The sequence below is a fragment of the Oenanthe melanoleuca genome, chromosome 1 (genome assembly GCF_029582105.1).
Source record: "Oenanthe melanoleuca isolate GR-GAL-2019-014 chromosome 1, OMel1.0, whole genome shotgun sequence".
Lineage (NCBI taxonomy): Eukaryota > Metazoa > Chordata > Aves > Passeriformes > Muscicapidae > Oenanthe > Oenanthe melanoleuca.
The window spans coordinates 36,235,543-36,256,221 of NC_079333.1; the positions used below are offsets into that span (position 1 = coordinate 36,235,543).

Here is a 20,679-nt window from a genome sequence, read left to right on the forward strand (position 1 = left end):
GATTTTTCTTTTCTTTCCTATTTTCTAAATAGGAACTGGGATTTCAGTGGGAATACCTGCATCTCTTTTTACATTTATAAATTAACTTACCATAGTAGCTCTAAAAAGATGCAGAAGCCTAACTTTAACTGTGCCCTCATGAAAACCCTTGGAGTGGAGGTGGGATTTCTCAGGAGTGCCTATGTGACTTTAAAATGAGATTTATCATCAAAGAAAAATCATCTCTGGAGCTTGCCTGTGTGTGTCACATCAATCACCTTGGACAACTTCAAAGGTAAATTCTGCATTAGGACAGCTGTTTCTTGTAGTGATGCAGCAGTGGTGACAGGCAGGATAACACTGAGTTTGCAGGGTAATTTGTAGTTTATTGATACAGAAGATTAAAGTTTTACAGAACATCAGGCAAACCCATCCTCTTATTTGCCCAGTACTTGAGGATGAACAGTCACAGACAAAGAAATAATCCAGTTACCTGTAGTGCAGCTAATGATTAAATTACATTAAAACTGTTAACAATATTATATTGTAAAATACAAGTTCATGTACAGTATATAAATACAATAGCTTTCTGCTCCTTGTCAGGAACATAAGCTAATCACACATTTTGTAGTTTAATTTAGCTTGTGCTAAAGTACATTTCCATCTTAAATATTTACCTTAATGTAAACCATACCTATGAAATCTCTTAGTTTCACTCCCTGCCTCTTAACTTGCAACTAATTTTACAGCATTTAAAAGCTGAATGAACACTCTTACTCAGAAGAGGTTTCTATCAGAATTTCCTCTCTTTTACATCTTTGGCAATGCTTCACAGGACACTGTCATTAGTCAGACTTAGTTTTTCACGACATGACATTTTAATCTTATCCAAAGTAGGACACTCAGATTCCTGACTCCTTCTGTCTGAAAGAGCAGGCCATGCAAATGCGCTGTATGAGTGCTAAAATTATAAAAATCCTACACTGTAGGAGAAAATTGATACTGTGCAAAATACATTAATAAACATTTTAAAGATTCAAAAGATAAAACATCGTTATACTTGGCGACGTTGGCCAACTGCATTAAAAGACTCCTTCATACCTGGTCAGTCAGTGGCCACTGCTGCTCTGGAAACCTGTGCCTTGACAGGCAGCACTGCAGTTAGACACAGCAGGGGGATGTGCATGGCTTTGTATTAGGGCCAGCCTTGCCAAGGTCTGATGGCTGAGATTAGAACCTCAAACCTATTAAGCTTCTGAACAAGCTATCTGACTTTCATAAGGATATGTGACATTCACTGGGTACCAGGGCCACCTCTGTAGGCTGTAGGTACCAGCTCAGAAAGCATTCATTGATAGTGCCGTGGCAGTATTCACCTGACAAAATCACCACCAAACTCTGAACTGGGCAAGTCCTTCTGCACCCTGGCAGAAGCACCTTCTCAGAGCTGCTCCCTAGGACACAACTGAAGCAGAACAGATATGAATGGACTTCAAAGTCCTTTTTTCTCCCAATATACAAATAGAAAGATGAGAAACCAAGAGGAAAAGTAACCTGCATTTAAATCCTCTCAGTCCTACTAAAGATGTTTCTTGCAAAACAATTTTATGTCAAGTAAAAAATGCACAGAAATATACTCTATCAGTGTGTAGTGTATGGGTTAGGTAAGCAACAGATTCACTATGAAACAGATGGAAACATCGAGATTTAATGTCTTTGAAAACAGCTTAAAGACTAAAAAACCTTCAAGATGAATAGCTGAAGTTACCTTTTTCTTCTCTGCTAACTACCTGTGTTTGCTCCACTGTGGCACTTCCATATGAAAGGCTGATTCTGTGGTATCACACAGGCAGAGACTCTTCCCTTCCAAGTGCCTGCCAGGTATTTAACTTTGTCCATGCTAAAATCAAAACTTGAGCATTACTCAGAACTATTGCTTGAAAAAATACATGCAGTTTAAACTACATGCTATAACAAATCCCTATCAGAAATGCCCTCATCAACATGGAGATAAAAGTGCTCATTACAATCACCAGATGGTAGATGACAGTGGAAATATTCTTAAGAGAAAATATAAATATAGATATATTTAGCAGTAAATTACTCTAGCACTGTCATGCCAAATGGTAGATTTCTGAGGAATATACTGAAGGCAGGCAAAATATTACATATATTTCTATCTTAATTTGTATGACTACAGTGGAGAGATTTTGGCATAGCATATTTCTTATGGGAATGTTATGATTAAAAATATTCCTTAGAAAAATTTGGTTTTTTCATAACAGGAATGACTATGATAAATAAGTTATGTTATTGTACAAATTATAGGGTTTTTAGAAAACAGGACCAAAAATAGTGCCTCAACATTTGGAGTGAAAGTCATCTATGAAGTGTGAGAGAGAAAGTCAAATATGAAACCTGAAAATCAGGATTGTACATGGGGACTCCGCATGCAGGCTTGCGAAACAAAATTTAATTTCTATCCAGATACCTACTTATGAACTTACTATTTTTTTCTTTCAAAATAAACAAATGAAGCAAAAATACACAAAGGACATGCTAGGTACTACTTAAGGCAGAACATAAGAATGCAAAAATAATTATTATATGTTCCAATAGAAATATAGATATGTAAGTCTACAGACTTCTAGCCACAGGTAATAAAAAATACAGTATTTCATACTTTTGTATAGTTGAAATCAAGGATAAAGAAATTGTGTAAAAAATGGGTCAAGGTAACAAAATGTACAAAAATAAATTGCTTATCATGTGCGATGTTGAATTTTTTTGCATGAAAGTAATATTGCTTTGATAAACAAAACAAAATCCTGTAACTTTGCCTTCAAAGTCCAGAAGAGATATATAATTACTTTCTAAAAAAATAATGTATTTTCACATGTATATCCTACATCTCTTACAAACTGTACCTCTTTACACAGTACCAGTAGTTGAAAGCAGGTCCTGAGTCAAGAATTTCTTGTTAAGGAACGAAATAGTTCACAGTGCCTGGTTTATTACTTTAACCCATCCACCAAGTCTGTAGCATTTAAATCTGCAGGAAAGCTCCCTGTTGCATTAGCAAGAACTGTGGATGCAGGATAAATTATTTCTTCAACCGTCACATACGTCCCTGTTAAAAATCCAACAAATCCAACAACAGCTATAAAAACATCTTTAAATATTGTCCATAAACTTATGTTTTCCTTGTAGAAAGTGAGGATTTCAACCAGAGGTGGCAGAATCAGTCCCAGAGTGCTGCTGCTGACGGCTCCGACAAAAGAAATCACCAGGTCTAGGCGAGGGATCAGAACTGCTACAGCACCTAAAGCACAACAGGAGAAATGGTGGCTTCAGATTCAATGTCCTCAAGAGAAATAAAACTGCAACAAACACATAATCAAGCAGTTCAGGCTTTTTACAAAGTTACATCATTCAGTAGTTTTCCAGCTCCATGTGGTGTGCACTATAGAGATGAACACACAAATTTGTCAGTAACCTGCATCTTTGTGCTCATCTGAGAGACCCAGATTCAATTCTGAATTTCTGCATGAGCTCCAGAGCATCAAGTTGAAGTGTTCTTGTACTTAGATTTGGCCTGCAAATCACAGAAAAGTCAAAGATACGAAATTTCAAGGAAGTGTTTTACCTTTTTGGCTGTCGATAGATTTTTAGGATGAAAGAATAAAAGCCAAGGCAGAGTTGAAGGGGGTGTTACACTCTGCCTAGGAGACAGTGGGCAAAAATATAGTACTGTCTATTAACTGGTATAACTAATAACCTAAAAATCACATAGAATTATTCAAAATGAACAAAGCCTGTTGATGGCTTGGCAGTCACACAGTTCACCTACAAACTTGAAAAATCTTGGTTTGTACAATTGCATTCAGTTTGTAATAGCTGCCCAGTTAACTAAATGAGAACTCGGTCCTGCCAAGAGGAGTCTGAACACAAGGCTCACTCAGCCTTTCAAGCTTGGCCAGTCCCACCTCCTGAAACTACAACAGTTATAGAAACAGAATCTGTCATGTTGGACCAGAAACACTTCTGGTTTTAACTGCTTTGGCTGGCAGTTAACTCAGATACTCTAGTTGTTGTGTCATGGTTTCAGCCCTGGACTAGAAAACAGTTTTCAAGAGCCTCTATATGACCCCTGTACGTGGTGGAAATGTCTTTTTTCCCTTCCATGAATATACTGCCTTTCAACTATCAGACATTAGTGTAAATACCCACAGCATCAGACTGTTTGCACCCTTCATTCCACCTCATCTCAAAAAGACAAAGAAGCAATCATAAAGAAAGGGGAAGGGGAAAAGAGGTGTAAAAGCTGCCAGCATATAAAAAATACCATGCAAAATGTTTGGGTTCCTCTATAACTCCATTCACTCTGAAGCCAAAATAAAAGCATGTTTGGCTTTAGAGCAACTGCACTGACCACATGTTATTCAGACAGTGTTTATGGCAATGAACAAATGGAACAAGCAAGAAGGAGATGTCAACATAACATGTGAGGATGAAAACCAAAAGGTGTATATTAGCTTTTTAATGTAAAACTATTAAGTTGTGCTTTCTATTTGCAGTGTCTTTACTGTGGACTGAATGGCACCAGCATCAAATTCTGACACACTTTCATTATGAAAGGCAGCATACTCAAATGGTCTTCCTGTTGATGTTCTCCACTGAGAATAACTTGGGGAAAACTGCACTGGAAAATACAGTCAAAATTCACTCATAGAACACAACAGCTGCCCACTGCTACCTGGCAACTGTTTGCTACACATCTTAATGAAACTTGTTACTATAGAGTTCTCACATAAAAAAGGAGCTAAGACTAAAATGCAAAAACCTGCAAATAGTGGATTCTCTAGCCCATCCTATTTGAAAGGAACATATCATGCAGAGATCTGCAAAAAACAACAAAAACCCCCCAATTAACTTGCTCCTGCTTGAGATGACTATAGTTTACTAGCACTTTGGAATACTACAGAGATATGAGAGGCATTGTTTGGCCGAAGAAAGACAGGGCAGATAGAGAAGTGGAAACCTTAGAAACAACCTGGCACTCAAAAATAGTTAAGACAAGTTCTTTTCTCCCACTGTTAGGATGGACCTACTCAATGCCAAACAGTTTCCTCCATTATATGATGTGACATTTGAAGACTGGAAATGACACATGTTTATGCATTACCCAGGACAAAGCTGAATGAAATGAGAAAGGAATGATGCCAAAGTTAATAAAAGTCACCAAATACGCTCCACTGGAACTTTTGCAGCCATAAATGTTCAAGCCACAGGAGTAGGCACCATAAATGTACAAACAATACAAGATGAGCACACAGACCAGATTGGCAAGTGTGATACTTACACAGCCATACAGAGTCCAAAAGTAATTGAAAAGTGCAGCTGAAGTGTATTTGCAATGTCTGGTAAAACTCTCAACTCATGATTATGTTGAATGTGTTGTTTTGAAGTAAAAGAGAGGACTGCACACTTATTATCCTGCCAATTTAATAGATGTAGTGGGTGTATTCATTAAAGATAGATTTTCAACTTCTGTAATAGACCTCTTTCACTTCCATGTGTGTCCAGAGTTTAGAAGGCACTCATTTATTTATAGTTCATAGTTTTGATTCAAACATTCTGCTTTATTGAAATAATGAGACTATGTTTCATATTTTTAATTGGAAAAAAATCCAACTGTAGGTTGTAATTGCTTCAAGTTACAGCAAAACAAAATGCTGTGTGTTGATTTGAATCTCATCAAACGTTTGTCTGACTCATACAATTTTGTATGAATCTGGATATTGCTGTGGGAGGAGGTTTTGAAAAGTGTTTCAAGGTTTTAATTAGTGTCTTATTTATTCCTTAACAAGCTAAGAGAAATACAATGCATGTTTATTACCTACCAAAGAATGCATTCAAGAGTCAAGAAAGGGCTCCTTTTTCCAGAAGCAAACAAGGGGCATTCTTACAGGTAGGGACCCTGATTTTCCCAGCTATTTGTAGGTTTCAAAACCACAATGTCAAGAAGAAATTCAGATCTTTTATCAGCAGTCATGAAACCTTCTGGTTTGGAAGCTCTCTGAATCTCAGCTGAAGTAAGTTCTACATTAGTAATAAGACACTTTTTTTTTTTTTTTGGTCAACAGTTAAATTGTCTTTGGGCTTGAACAGAAGAGTGGGGGCCATATGAACAAAGCATTCTGCAGAGATAACAAGAGGTAGCATCATATTGCTTCTACCTTAAACTCTTCAGTCTAACCTCAAAAACTACAACTCATGGTTTCTCCAGCCTCTCTCAGCTATGTAGTCCCAAATTCGTGTCAGCTGAGATTTTTTGAGGGGAGGAATGCTACAGTACAATGTTTAGATTTTCTTAAGGGACATGACACCCCAGTGGGAAGACACTCTTAATTTTACCCTCTTTATTTGGTAGTGCTGCTTCTTTTACATTTTTTCATTTTCTTACAGACTCAGAAAACTACTTGCCAGACTTGCTTGTTGGGAGGTAATTCCAGTGAGACTGCTGGGGAAAAACAAAGTTTTGCCATTTCCACCCAACCTAAATGCATTATACCTGCTGATGGAGTCAAATAGGTGATTACCATATTCCAATGCTTCCTCCAGTAATCAAATATTGAGCTATCTTATTTCTACCAAAAGCAATGCATTTGCCATGGTAAATCCTTGAGCAAGATGGGCACAGCTGTAATTAGGATCTATGGATCTAAGTAAAGATTATAACTTTGGTCCTATCCATAGACAGTTCAAAAGCAAAGCATATTATGACTTTACCAGGACACTTTAATCACAGAGCTCACTTAAAAAGCCTTTTTGTTTCATATTTCTGGTAGGACTTAATTAATTAATAAGCATCTCTAGGAAGCCAGAAACCAAAATTGAAATTAAAAATGCTAATAATAATGATAATTTCTGCTATATTTTCCTTTTGCTCAATAATAAAGCTGCTTAATATTTCTTCACTAAAATCATTAAATTAAATTGTTTTTTTGATAATACCAGATTTTAGATTTTATCTAGGTATTCAAATATAATTCTGACAAAAAAAACAGGTCAGTGGTATTCAAACATTGAACCTGAACATACATTACCAGATCAGAAGTACAGACCAAGCAAATTGTCCTAATAGCAGGTTTTATAAATAGGCTTAGTCAAAAAGACTGGGGGCTTCTTAAATACAAAAAATGTTGGATATTAATATGGAGTGGCAACTTCACACAGTTGAAAAGCAAAGTAATTGTCTCAAGTGACAAACAACCAGTTTTCTTCAAAGGCAGTGACAGTGCTGAGGAGGCCCCTGTCCTGAAGGAAGCCAGCATACCCCAATCTTTCTATTTGTACCACTTTTCCAGGACCAGATAGCAGACTACAACATTGGTGTATAAAGATGGGTGTCTGACATCCAAATGACTCTCCAAAAACACAAAATGAAATTTTATTTTTTGCACACAGATGCCTATGACATGGCAAAGAAAGGGCCCATTTCGGGAGTTTAAAACACTTAAATGTTCAGCCAAGAATTCTGCCATAGGTAAAATAGAAATTCAAAATATCAGCCTGAATCCTCATTCCTAATCTAATATCCCAGGCTGCACTCTGTCCATTTTTCTTTACTGCTTAGCCACTCAATCTGGCATCCTCTTCTTCCCTTCCCCCGACTGCAGTGTTTCCTGGATCCTTTCCTTAATGTGGCACCTTCGTATTTTCTTCCAACTCTTTCCTTCTTTTCTGCAACACTCTGCATTGCCCAAGGTTGTTTTTTGTTTTTATTTTCCCTTTACCTCCTGTGAGAATGGAAAAACATTTCTCTGATATGGACTGCCCCAGAAGGCTCAGCCAGTTTGGCTGCAAGGGGATTACATGTGCAGGCTGGACAACTGGCAAGCCAAGATAACATCTTCTCAAGTCCTACATCACAATTAAAACTACCCATCTTTTAAAAATAAATGTCAAAATCTAACAAGCTGTAATTTTTCCATGAAAAGTTGCTCATGTAACTTAATAAAAAATAAGTCCTTCCCTGAGAGAATGCCTTCCACATGGGACACCAAACTGTTTTGATACATATACACAAAGGAATATGAGGCCAAGTAGAAACTGTTACCTATCTGCAGATAAACCTATGCAAATAATAACTTAAGAATATTTGTGAATAAATTACATGTTGATATATGCAGTATAAAAAAAGGATTTTAGTTAAAGATCCTGGTATTACATAATAGCGAATTAGAATTTTACTTTTTTTTTTTTGCTAAAAATGATAATTAACATAGGGTTTTAGGTAGTGTTTGTCTCAGCTGTTGAGACATTAAGACTCATATAGATTGTCTTCACAAAAAGCAATTTTCTTAATACAATTTTCTAAAAAGCATACTTTTAAACACGCTCAATCTCAAAATCAAAACCAAGTGGGAAAAGGAACAAAGCAGAAGACAGATTGTAGTTATACTATGAGGTGACAAATTCTACTTGCACACTGGAGAGAAAAACAGGGACAGCTTGCACACAGGACAACCACATATCATCTAGTTTGGCTTTGTTCCCTTTGGAATGAAAAACTCCTTCATCATTATCTTCCTGCAGCATATAGTATGAGAGACAGAAACATAAAATACTTCACATCACTTGCCCTCACACTACACTACCACATTTTTGATTGCTTTGTCCTGTTAGTAGGAAAGACCAGACTCATACAGGAGAAGATGGTTTCAGTATCCTTATTCTTCAAAAGGAGAGGTGACACAGAACACGGCCCTGACACACAGCAGGGCCTTCAGGGAATGGGCAGATCCATCCCTTCCCCAGAGCCCTCCACTTTTCTCAAATATGTAAATAAATCCAGTTTTTACAGCACTTTGCATTCAAAGTTTCAAAACTGTTACCAAAAGGGTTTTTTAAATTATTTTTATTTCTTAAGCAGAAAGACACATGAAGAATGACATCAGACCAATGAGCAATTTAACAGCAGCATTGAGTCCAGTCTTCTTACCAGGCTACTTAAAATACCTACAGCCAGGGAAAAGGACTGGCATGTACCACTGGTATGAGACAACTCTTCAAGGCAGCATTCCCCCCTAGCCCCATTGATAAAATCACTCTCCTCAAGCTGTCTATATATATATATATATATATGTATATATATATATGGTGTTCTATATAACCCCAAAACTCAGGCAGTGCAGTTAGTTCATATTTCAACTTCCACAACTTCCACAACCTGCACCCACTTTAAGCAAAATCCAGTGTAACAACAATCCAATACAGGAGGAGACTGTGTGAGCAGGTGTAGCTTTACAGGGACAGGGATGAAGCAGCAGTGATACAGCCATGAGGCAATTCTTCCCCTACTCTCCTCCTTGGGACCACCCAGACTGCCTTCTCTCTCTGAGCCAAATGTCCAAGTGGTAGTTAACGAACTCATCCTGTTCTGCCTGCCCCCATCAGATCCTCCACACAGAATTAATGCATTTTTACTAAGCACCCACCTTGGATGGCAACACACCAAGAAAACCAGGGTGTGAGAAGCTAAGGAATATCTTCATGCTGCAGTTTGTCCAGTGATCTTCATGAAACCAGCAAGCAGACATGCTGGGCACAGCACGTGCCAGATTGGGTGTAAATCCATTTGACCATTTATTTAACTATAACCCATGTGGTCAGAAATGGCACCTGTTCAGGCTGTCAGATCTCAAGCATTTTATTTACTCATTTGTCTCTGCAGTAAATTTATTTGAGCTTTGCTGCTCATACTTTATCACACAAATCTTTTTAGACATTCTTCAGTGAAATAATGCAACCTGCTGTTAACATGCATTTCTGGATTCAAGAAATTAATGTAAAGCATACAGCAAAACTCAGTAATACTGAGCTCTAAATGGAAGATCCTAGACTATAAGAGTACTGACACTTCCCACTGGCAGTCAGCCTCCTCCTGATTCTACAGGCTCACCAGAAATGAGTCCACAATTGAACTTCTGTCTTCTTTGACTCACTCTCTCAAAATAATCTGTTGCTCTGAGACAGCTGAAAGGTTTTGAACCGTGCAAGCAAAAATTAATGTTTGCTTATCCAAGGACAAGACTCTTTTTGCTACAGAGAGTAGAGGTGAAGCAAAGAGTCAGGAGGAATGGTTAAGCCTTGAAGAGCCAACCATGCTGCTTCCAACGACGCTAAAGAGTTGTATTTTCTAATATTCACTACCACCACTCCATAATCCCCAGTCTTCCTCTTGGATGTACTGTTTATATCAAGCTATCCCACAGGACAGTAAGCAGGGATACATGGCTGCTACTTTGTTGTTTCATAACAAAAGCAATAATAAATTCAAACAATTTTGTATTAAAATTTTTATATTAAAAAGTTTGTCTTGCCATTACCCTTGAAAATAAAATTTTCATTATACACCTTTTGATTACTACATAAAGCAGAAATAATGTGGTGAAGATGAAATTGAACATCCTTAGCTTTAATCTCAAGCTAATATACTTTGCTCCATAAATACATAAATATGAAAGAGAAACATCGCCAAAGACACCTTTAGGAATAGTAAAAACTACTTATCTTTATCCTTCAGGCTTCTTTTTCTGTTTCATAATAAAATTTTACATTTCTTTAATAAAGATAATTGAAGAAACAGATGATTAAAATGACAAAAAGTATCAGTTATTTTGGAATCCTTTTGTAGTAATAGAATCCATCAGAGTGCCATAAATTGTAACAATAATGCCAGGTAAATTATCTTCTCTAATCACCATCTAAGGACTAAACAATATATTAAGTAATAGAGTAAGTTAGCTCTCCCTCCTGTCACCAAGTATTACTAAAACAACATAACAAGGAGATTCTGTCTGAATAACCTTAAAGAAACTTTGGAGTTTCTAACCCATGTTTCTGGGGAGGAGGAGATTGTTTACATGTGCTACAGCTTCCACCAGTAGGAACACATTAATTTGCAGAATTTCCAAACAAGGAAGTAAGTGTACCAGACCAGTTTGCTTCATGAGAGAATTCATGACAGAGCTCTATTATAAGAAAAACCACAAAGAGGAGATTTAAGTGAAGACATACTACAAATGAGAAATTTAGAAACATCACATGGACAAGTCTGGATGGTCTCAGGAAAGGCAAAATTCCACTAAACAGACACATTTAAGGGATGCTACAGGTGATAATTGAAGCTTTTACAACCACACTGATAAGAAAAGGCAGAAAGGAGGAAAGTGAGCCTGCTCCTGGATGGAGTGTGGGGCTTAGTGACACCATACCCAGTAGAGGCTGAGCTATCCAGTGCTGCCTTGGCCTCAGTCAGCCTCCCAGACCCTGGTGTCAGTGAAAGACACCTCAATAGACCAAACAATAGTTGTTAATGGGCTGTGCTCTACCTGGAGGCTGGTAAAAATCCTAAGATAGTAGGGAAAATAAAAGCTTCCTGTAACTGATAAAAATACAAAATGATCACTTAAGATGACATGAATTATGTTCTTTAAACCTAGAAAATGAAATTTGTTCACTACAACACTAATATCTAAATATGTCTCTCTATCACAAAGTACCAGTGTTGAAAGTGAGCTGACATCACATTTAAGTAAACATTAATTTACATCACTAATTTTTAATTCTGATTCAAAACTGGATTAAATTTGATATTTTTACCCAGTCTTACTTCACAGCACTTTTATGCAAAATGGCTTAAAAATATATTAATTCCTGCTTATTGAAACTTCAGATCACACATCATATTATTTAAGTAACAGCAGTGCTAAGCACTTTACAAGACAAAATGCTTTATTCCACTGAGAAATTTTAGCCGTTCTCAAATGGGAAGCCACATTCTGATTTCACACAATATTAAATGTTTTTCACAAGAAGCAAATACATGGAATCTCACATTGGTTTAAGGATCTGAATTGGCCTACTTACTTTGGGCGATGAAAAATAGAGGTTTTGGGTATGATTAGCAGCTATAGCATATGGCATGTACTCTATTATTACTGACATATTAATAAATAACTTGCGAGCTTGCTGCAATGTATTAAAAGTAAATTAAAAAATAATGCCCTTAAAAAGATTACAATCACTAACAATCACACTGCAGTGGGATGACCAATGCATTTCCAAAATAATGCTTTGCAACAGCTGGTGTCACAGGCACGGGCTAGTTAGAGCCTGCTGTGGTGATTGATGATGTAGCAACGAGAAGCTGCCAAGAGCCTTGGCTTCCTGGGGAGGATCACGTGCAGTAGCTGGTTGAGGTTCAGCTCCCTGTGTTGACAGGCTTAGGCTGATTAAGTATTGAATTATGTCCTGCAGTCCAAATCCATCAAAAAATGCAGATGTTTTTAGTCTTAACTTTGTTGGTATTCCACCTCACAAAATGAAGTTCAAAGAGAGCAGCTTGCTTCATCCCATGCAGCCGCGCTCGCCGCAGGCTGGGGCTTCCTGCACGCTCAAGCTTTGCCTCGTGTCTGGGAATATTCACTGCAGGCTAGGCATGCCAAGAGAAGGGGCACCCTCCTAGGCACTCTTTCTTGGCTCTTTGTGACCCAAGTAAATCAGTACCCAACACAAATACGTGATTGCACATCAGAAGCCTGTACCAACACATATTAACCTTTATTGGTAATTTTCAAAGAGCTCAAAATCATCTTTTCACCTTGATGGGAGAAGGGAAATAATGTGCTTACAGCAGTTACACAGGAATAGGGGAACAGGTTGGACATGCTCCTCAAAGGACTGAAGTATACGTCCCAAATACTGAGTTTTTGCCTACAAAATTACCTTCCAATAATTTTTTTCTAAATAAGGAACTGGGCTTGTGTTGTGTGAACAGAAACTTTTTTTTGTCGCTATCCTCAAATGCTTTGCATTCTGTTTTAGGGGTGGTTTTATTTTCCCATACCAACTCTACCTTTGGCAATGCTTTTAAGTGGACAGTGAAATGATTATCTGTAAATATACTTTATAAAGCAGTATGAACTCCTGCAGAATAAAAGGCAATACTAAATACCAAGCATAAGATACTACTTTATTATAATGCCATTTTTAAACTAGCAGACATTACAGCCACCATATCAATTAATAAAGCCAACAAAAAAAAAATCTTCACAGTATGTAATATTACCCCCATACTTTGATACAAATACTTGCCTTAATTAAAATTTACTGGAATATGCTTGTCGAAATTATTATGTACATTTGCTGCCTGTGGTCCTCATATTACTAAAAATGATTTGCAATTAGTTGTAAACTAGCTAAAAAAAATTACTTGCAAACTAGCAAAGAAAAGAGGCAAATTCCAGTATATTTGAAATTCATCAAACCCCTAACTTTTTACTGTCCAAAAAATTCCTGCAATGATTTCATTGTTAGCTCTAGATTACACTGTTATTTACAATGTAATATCCAAATCTAGAGTAATTTTGTAAAACAAAATTAACACTGAAGGGTAAGTATAGGAAAGATCTTACATTACTTTGGTGTTCACAAAACACTGATCTCAATGTGGAGCAACGTTTTAGTCTCAACCTAAAGAGAGGGAGCACTTTATCCCTTTCCAAGATCTTGTAAATACCAGTTTAAGGATGTGATTATAACCATGGAGTTAGAATATTGATCTACCCATTGTCAGTGTAAGATTCAATTTAGAAAACAAGTGAAACACAAAACTGCCACAAGTTTTTTCAATTAGAAGAGATAATACTGCTGTTTATAAATCAGATGAGCAATAATTTAATTAGTTTTCCTCTGGAAAAAAAGTCATGAAAGAAACAAGAAAAGGGAACAATGAAGATACTCAGAGAACAGTATCATCAAATGGTATCAGAATGGACTAGGAAGATTTCCAACATAAATAAAAGGACAAAAAACTAGAGTAGATTTGATTTAAGTAAAAAGGGGCTTATGATAAGGTAAATCAGTATTGACTGTAGGTTTCTGGGTATAAACAAAAACTGATGGCTGGAACATCTTGAATATAAACATCAAGTCACAGAAAGAAACGCTATTCTACAGGTTAGGCACAGATGAACACCATGGAGAATTTGGACAACTGTTAACATGGTCAGACAACACAGCAGGGTCAAAATTTTGCTCTCAGTGTCACAAACAATTATTCATACCTCGGTGGTAATGCTTCCTATTTGTTTTAATGAAAGTTTAGTGTTTTACCCCATGGATGGAAATACTCAGTATGTTTACTCGGTAATTATACTTAATTAGGAAAGTAATTTTTTAACAGTTTAATTTTACAAACTGTGGTTATATAATTTACATGCATTATATAATATTGATTACAGTTACTTATAAAAATAATAACTCAGATACTGTATGCAAAACCAAAAGGTATAGGAAGAAATTTGTATTTAACAGCACCAAATGTTGACAGATTAGAAACAGGTCTGTGAAATCCTTTCCCAAACACCTTGAAGGATTTATTACAAATTAAATGAATAATAGTTTTTGTGCTACGGAACATTCTGATTTTATCCCTCCCTTTTGTTATCACAAGGTATTTCATACACTGTCAAGAAAAGGGAATCTTTTTGGATGAGACAAATCATTCAGTAATTATAGTGTAAAAAATAAAGTCCTTCAATGAGGAGAAAGAGAAAATGGCAAGGTTTTATCCATCCCTCCTTCTTATGGGATGACTTTAGCAAGTATATCCATACAAGCAGGTCATTCAGCCACTTCTAAGCATCTTCCTCTTCAGAGTGAGTTGCAGTATTTCAGTAAGCCAGGAGAAGGAAAAACACATTAAAAACCAAAATAAAGCAAAAATGCCAAAACCTTGTGCTAATGCCACATGGATTTAATTAATTTAAATATGCAATTAATTTTCCTTATTTTTTCTCTAACACTTTAAAGCTGCCTTTATTATGACAAGCAATCTTTGAAGCCCTAACTCTGCAGTCTGGTGCAGTCATTATAATCAATCCACAGAGGACTTACTTCTCATACACTTCTATCAGTATCTCAAGATTAAGTGTTTGGTGCTTATTATACATGGTAAGGGTGGATGAAAACAAAACAAAGATTAAAAATTTGCTAATTTTCACCAAATGCAGTTCAGAAAGCACAACAAGCTGCTACCACTCAGCAACCTCTCTCCAATCCTTTAAAAAAAACGCAAAAGTTTTAAACCTTTTGTGAGGATCAGCTTATCAAGCCATGAATCATGAGTAACACTCAGGCATCATTAATATTCTAGCTCTTATGCTTATTTGAAGCACTTGCAAAGAAAATGCCTGGAGTGACTAATTCCAGCTATGAAGTAATTTTTAAAGAGACAACTGAAAGCAAAGCACTGTTTCACCCTTATTGAAAAGGAGGCACTAGGATGCAGGTATACAAAAGTTATACTTTGATGGCCCTGAGTATTTGATTTATTTCTGTTTTAAATATACAGTGAAAACCTCTCAAACATTTTCAAGGAATACTTTTGCTACCTTGCAATTTTCAAAACGCTTACTTGCAACCTGCTTATCATTTGTGGTATCTTGAAAGAACTCTGTACATTTGGCTCTCTGTACAGCAATCTATCTATGCTTGAGGAAAAATATATTTCCTCATCAATAAATTAGGAAAGTATTTTGAAAACAACTTGCAAGCCAACTTTGCAGCAATGTCCTGCTGGGCCTCATTTTAAGAGACTTAAAATTTATTTTTGATTTTCTTTTCACTCAGTGTACATTAAATGTGGTATTTAGTTATTCAAATTCTAAATGCTCTCTCATGCTAACCTAGGAATGCAGATGGATAAGATCAGTTTTCACTCATTTTTTACATGAGCTCATACCTTTTGTGTGATGCTGACTGCACCGCCCCTGCCTCCCCTGAGAAAGCAGAGGTTGGTCTTCAACAAGCAGTGCTGACACAGAAACATAATTAGACTTCCTGTCACTCTTAAATTTGCATAAAATCCTACCTAAGTGCCCCCTGTGAGTTGAGTGATCTCCAGAGTGCCACAAACATAGTACACAGAAGTATGTGTCAGTTCTCCAGTGAATTCTCCACCTGGACAGAGTCCATAGCAAGGAATTCACTGGACCAGAGTTTGTCTTGCTGGTCTACTTGTAGGCATTAAAAATAATTACCACCAGAAAATCAAAACAAAATGTCTGCAATGTGTAAATGTAAAACATACGTGGAGATGTTTAGCTGAATTATTTCCCTCTTGCTCATTAGTCAAATCTTTCCATGTGCTGCATTTGTGGCGAAACCATGAAAGCTTGCATATCATTGCTTTAAACACTTCCCTCATCAGTTAGCTGAACTAGTCAGACTATTTTCTTCTACCAGCTTATTGTGAGGACAGCATATCCAAAGAGAAATGAAACTCCATAGGCCACAGCTGAGACAGGGCTCTCTTTTTGCCATGTTTCCTAGTTAGAGTTTAGGAAGTCTTACTCCAAGGGAGACATGGCTTCTATTGCAAAGACTGGTAACAATCTGACTGCTAACAACATCTCTTAGCATTTTGCTCCATATTTTACATATTGCCTTTTCTTAACCCATGCTTTTAAGAAATAAAGATCAATTGAGCAACACAACCATGGGACAGAGTAAAGATTACAAGATGCAACAGCCTGAGGCAGAGTTCTAATGCCTAAAATTCCCATGATTTTATTGAGCAGATTCTTCAGACTTCTTCTACACAGAGAAATATAACAAAATAAATATAAACTTCAGAAATGTATATTCTCTTTAATGAGATGGCTCACATAAGAGGGCTTATTTATTCAGAGCTGCAAACCAGAGGAGCCCCTGGGTAATGGACCCATTTGTTCTTTTGTTGCAAAGTGGCTTCCACGAAAAGACAGGCACATTCTGTGAAAATCTGTTTTGAGTTACAGAATCACAAAATGTGTCAAGCTGGAAAGGATCCATATGGATCATCAAGTCCCAACCCTCTGCTCTTCACAGAAGCCATCTAATCTGGTTTTCAGATGTTAGGGAGACTTCATTTCCCTAGCCCATCAGACACTGTCTGCACAACACTTTTAAAAGTTTTTTTTCTCTTTGCTGACTCACCCCTGCCCTGAAAGTAGTTCAGTTTCATTTTTATGTTACTAATTCACTGTTGATTAGAGTTTATCCTCATCTGTGTAGGCTAGGATTAAGCTAGAAAAGCAAGAGATCAGGAAGAGTAAATTATTTTTAAAGAATTTCTGGAGTGCAAGCTGTAACCTACCACTGAAAGAACAATGGAATACCAATACACTGAGAATTAGTAACAATTAGTTAGCAAACCCAAACCCAACCTACAGGAAGGCTTTGGCCATGATAGAAGCAATCACTTCAGCTGGCTGCTCCACTAAGAGATCACTAAAAGACCATTATGAAATTTATATTACAACTATGATAGCTTTATCCTCAGTTCTTCTATTCTTTTATTGTTTTTATTTCTGTTGTTATGATAATTTTATACTTAATTCATGCTAGTTCAATTTGCTTCAAGAGCTCTCCATCAGAAAACTGAAGTTTTTTCATCTTTAACTTCCATACCAAAATCAGTTCAGCATAACTAACTCCTGCGCTATATGCTTTAGCTCTGCTAAACACCACAAAAAGGTTTTCTCCCAGAATAGCTTTAGTCTTTGCTACAACGTTGAAAATGTTTTCTTTAATTGAGGACGACATTGACAAAAGGAATGAACACATGCTCAGGAAGTCTAAAGATGACACCAAGCTGAGTGGTACAGGTGACACTCCTGAAGGATGGGATGCCATCCAGAGATAAGCTCAAGAAATGGGTCCATGGGAACCTCAGGAGGTTTTAACAAGACTGGGTGCCAGGTGCTGCACCTGGGTTGAGGGGATCTCTGGTACCAACACAGGCTGGGGGATAAACAGATCAGAGCAGCCCTGCTGAAAAGGAATTGGGGGTGCTGGTGGGTGACAGGCTGGACATGATCCAGCGATGTACACTCACCCAGAAAGCCAAATATGTCCTGGGCTGCATCCAAAACAGGGTGGGCAGCAGGGGAGGGAGGGGATGCTGCCCCTCTGCTCTGCTGAGACCCCACCTGCAGTGCTGCATCAGCTCTGGAACCCCAACACAAGAAGGACATGGGCCTATTTGAACAAGTCCATGGGGGATCACAAGATGATCAGAAGGATAGAACAGGCCTCCTAAGTGGAAAGGCTGAGACACTGGTGAGAGAATTGTTCAGCCTGGAGAAGAAAAGCCTCTGAGGAGATGTTCTAGCACCTTCCAGTACATAAAAGGGGCTTACAAAAGAGCTGGAGAGGGACTTTTCACAATGGCATGTAGTGATAGAATAAGGAGTAATGGTTTTAAACAGAATGAGGGTGGGTTTATATTAGATACTAAGAATAAATTCCTTACTGTGAGGGTGGTGAGACACAGGCACATGCTGCCCAGAGAAACTGTGGATGCCCCATTCCTGGCAGCATTCATGGCCAGGCTGGACAGGGCTTTAAGATACTTGCTCTAGTGGAAGGTGTCCCAGCCCATGGCAGGGGGCTGGAACTAGATGGTTTTTAAGGTCCCTTCCAACCCAAACCATTCTATGATTCAAGTGTGTTTACCCAGATGGAGGCCATCAAGAGCACTGGATCATGTAGTCCTACTGCAGTTTAAATGGCTTACTGAGAGAAACATAGCTCACGTTTTGATCTCACAGACACCACTTTTATTACTGGCAGGCTTGTCACTTTCAATTCAATGTACTGAGTGTCAAACAGTTACAAAGCTGCACCAGGATGAGTAGTTGAAAACAGCACATCAACTGATTCAGCTGTTGCCATACTAATGTTCCTCTGAAAACCCTGAATTAGCTGCTTTAAAAGAAATTGAAATGGAAAGAGGTGAAACAAAAGGAAAAGTAATTATTCTCAAGAAAGAAATATACCAGAGTGATGATAAATGTAATAAGGTAAGATATTGTGATGATAAATATTTGGACATCTATAATACAGCTGTGGAAAGAGCTCATTGTGATAAATGAAAAATACAAATACTTTTAATTTTATTTCACACAGGTGTATTTCTTTCCAGAAAATTTCTCATGCCTTCAGTGAACAAAAATCTCACTTTTGACTTCAATCTTTTTGTAAATAGGTATCAAAAGAGATACATGGAAATACTGTGAAGAGGACATAATTTTTTAAAAATTGTATCATATAATAAAATTGATGCAGAATTGTGCTATTTTGCACTGGTTCCTTTATACCTAGGACTCCCTGCCATGCAGAATTTATAATCAAACAAAAAGCTACATATACAAGGTAGTAGTTGCACATCAGGACAAAAATGGCTGCCTACTTCAACACAATCTGCTATTATAGTACAAGTCTAACAAAATATAGTGTCAGAAATAAAAACGTAGCCCACTCTACATTATTGTTCAACTGCCTGTAAAACTGTACACTAAAAATGAAGCCTTTCAGAAATGATATTGGATAGGATCCAAAATTATTTAACTTCTCCATTAGAGAAAACAAAATTCAATTTAAAGAAAGGCTTTTCCTGTATAATAATATATATATTATATATATTATATAAAATAGAAACTTCTGAAATCTAGTGGTCTTGCTGAAAGCCCATACTTTTAGAAAATATCCACTTCAATTAAGTATAGAGGAGCAGTCTGCAATGCTTGACAAGCTGCAATCAACATTGTAGCACTGCTCAGTTGAGGCTTAACTATGCAATGTGTGATGTAGCAGCTGCAGAATGCTCACAGTCAAACACTCTCCAAATAAGCACGCCTCTTACATCCTAAGTGTTGAAACAGTTACTCTTTGTAAAACTAGTGGAATAGAACTTGGAAGTTCTGGTCATCTTTTGAGCTTTTATCATGTTAAAGACAGAAAAAAAGAATAATTGCTGGATCAACAGAAAGCTCAACAAGCTTGTTTCATTTTCTTCCAGAATTCAGTTCAATATTTAGTTATCAGCTTGAGAATTACTTTAGGGATGAGACTGATCCTGCTTTTTCTGTTCCATCATAGATCATACTGAATTTGAACTCAAGTAACTATCTAGTCTGTATCTTAAAAGAAGTCTTGCTAAGCACAACTGCCAATACCCCTAACACTGTCACACACATCCAACAGAGAAATCTTTCTGCATATTAAGAGACACAATCCGTTTGTTTTCTCAACATGTTCATATTCAAATATTCTAAAAAGCTTTGTAGCTGTTTTTATCACATACCTTCACCTATTTCAAATAAAAAAATAAAAATAATTCACATAAACTTAGAGGCCATGGCCCTCCATAATCCTGATATACGTTACACTCTATGGATGTTTTGTAATTAACCAAGTACTTTATGGAATTGAATATCAAACAGGCTAAACTTTACCTAGTTTCATGTTACCACATGATCATGCAGATTGGACTGTTTATGGTTGAACTTACTCAATTTTGCTAACAAAAAACCCAAACTGTGGGACAAAATCAAAAGCATTACAGTATGAGCTTAAAACACAGCAGTTTGCACTGATAATTGTTCTAATGGATCATTTAAATAAAAAAATTCAAATACTAGGAACCTAGGAACCTAGTACTAGTAACTAGGAACCAAAGAAATTGGATTAAATTTACTTCAGAGTTGGCCCAGATGTACACTCAACTGCAGAAAGACTAAAATCAGTGCAACACGATTTTATCCAACTGATTTGCTGTGGCCACATTTTCCAACACAGGTCCTC

At 37.0% G+C, this 20,679-nt stretch overlaps 1 protein-coding gene across 2 annotated transcripts in view; it reads right to left on the minus strand.

Annotated features, from left to right (window-relative positions):
* Positions 1-350: 350 nt before the first annotated feature.
* SLC36A4 (solute carrier family 36 member 4) overlaps positions 351-20,679 on the minus strand; it is an 82,928-nt gene continuing 62,599 nt past the window's right edge. For both annotated transcript variants that reach the window (XM_056500238.1, XM_056500230.1), the window contains one exon: positions 351-3,301. In XM_056500238.1, the coding sequence (XP_056356213.1) occupies positions 2,994-3,301 (308 nt within the window). In that variant the 3' untranslated portion in view covers positions 351-2,993. The remainder of the gene's footprint in view (positions 3,302-20,679) is intronic.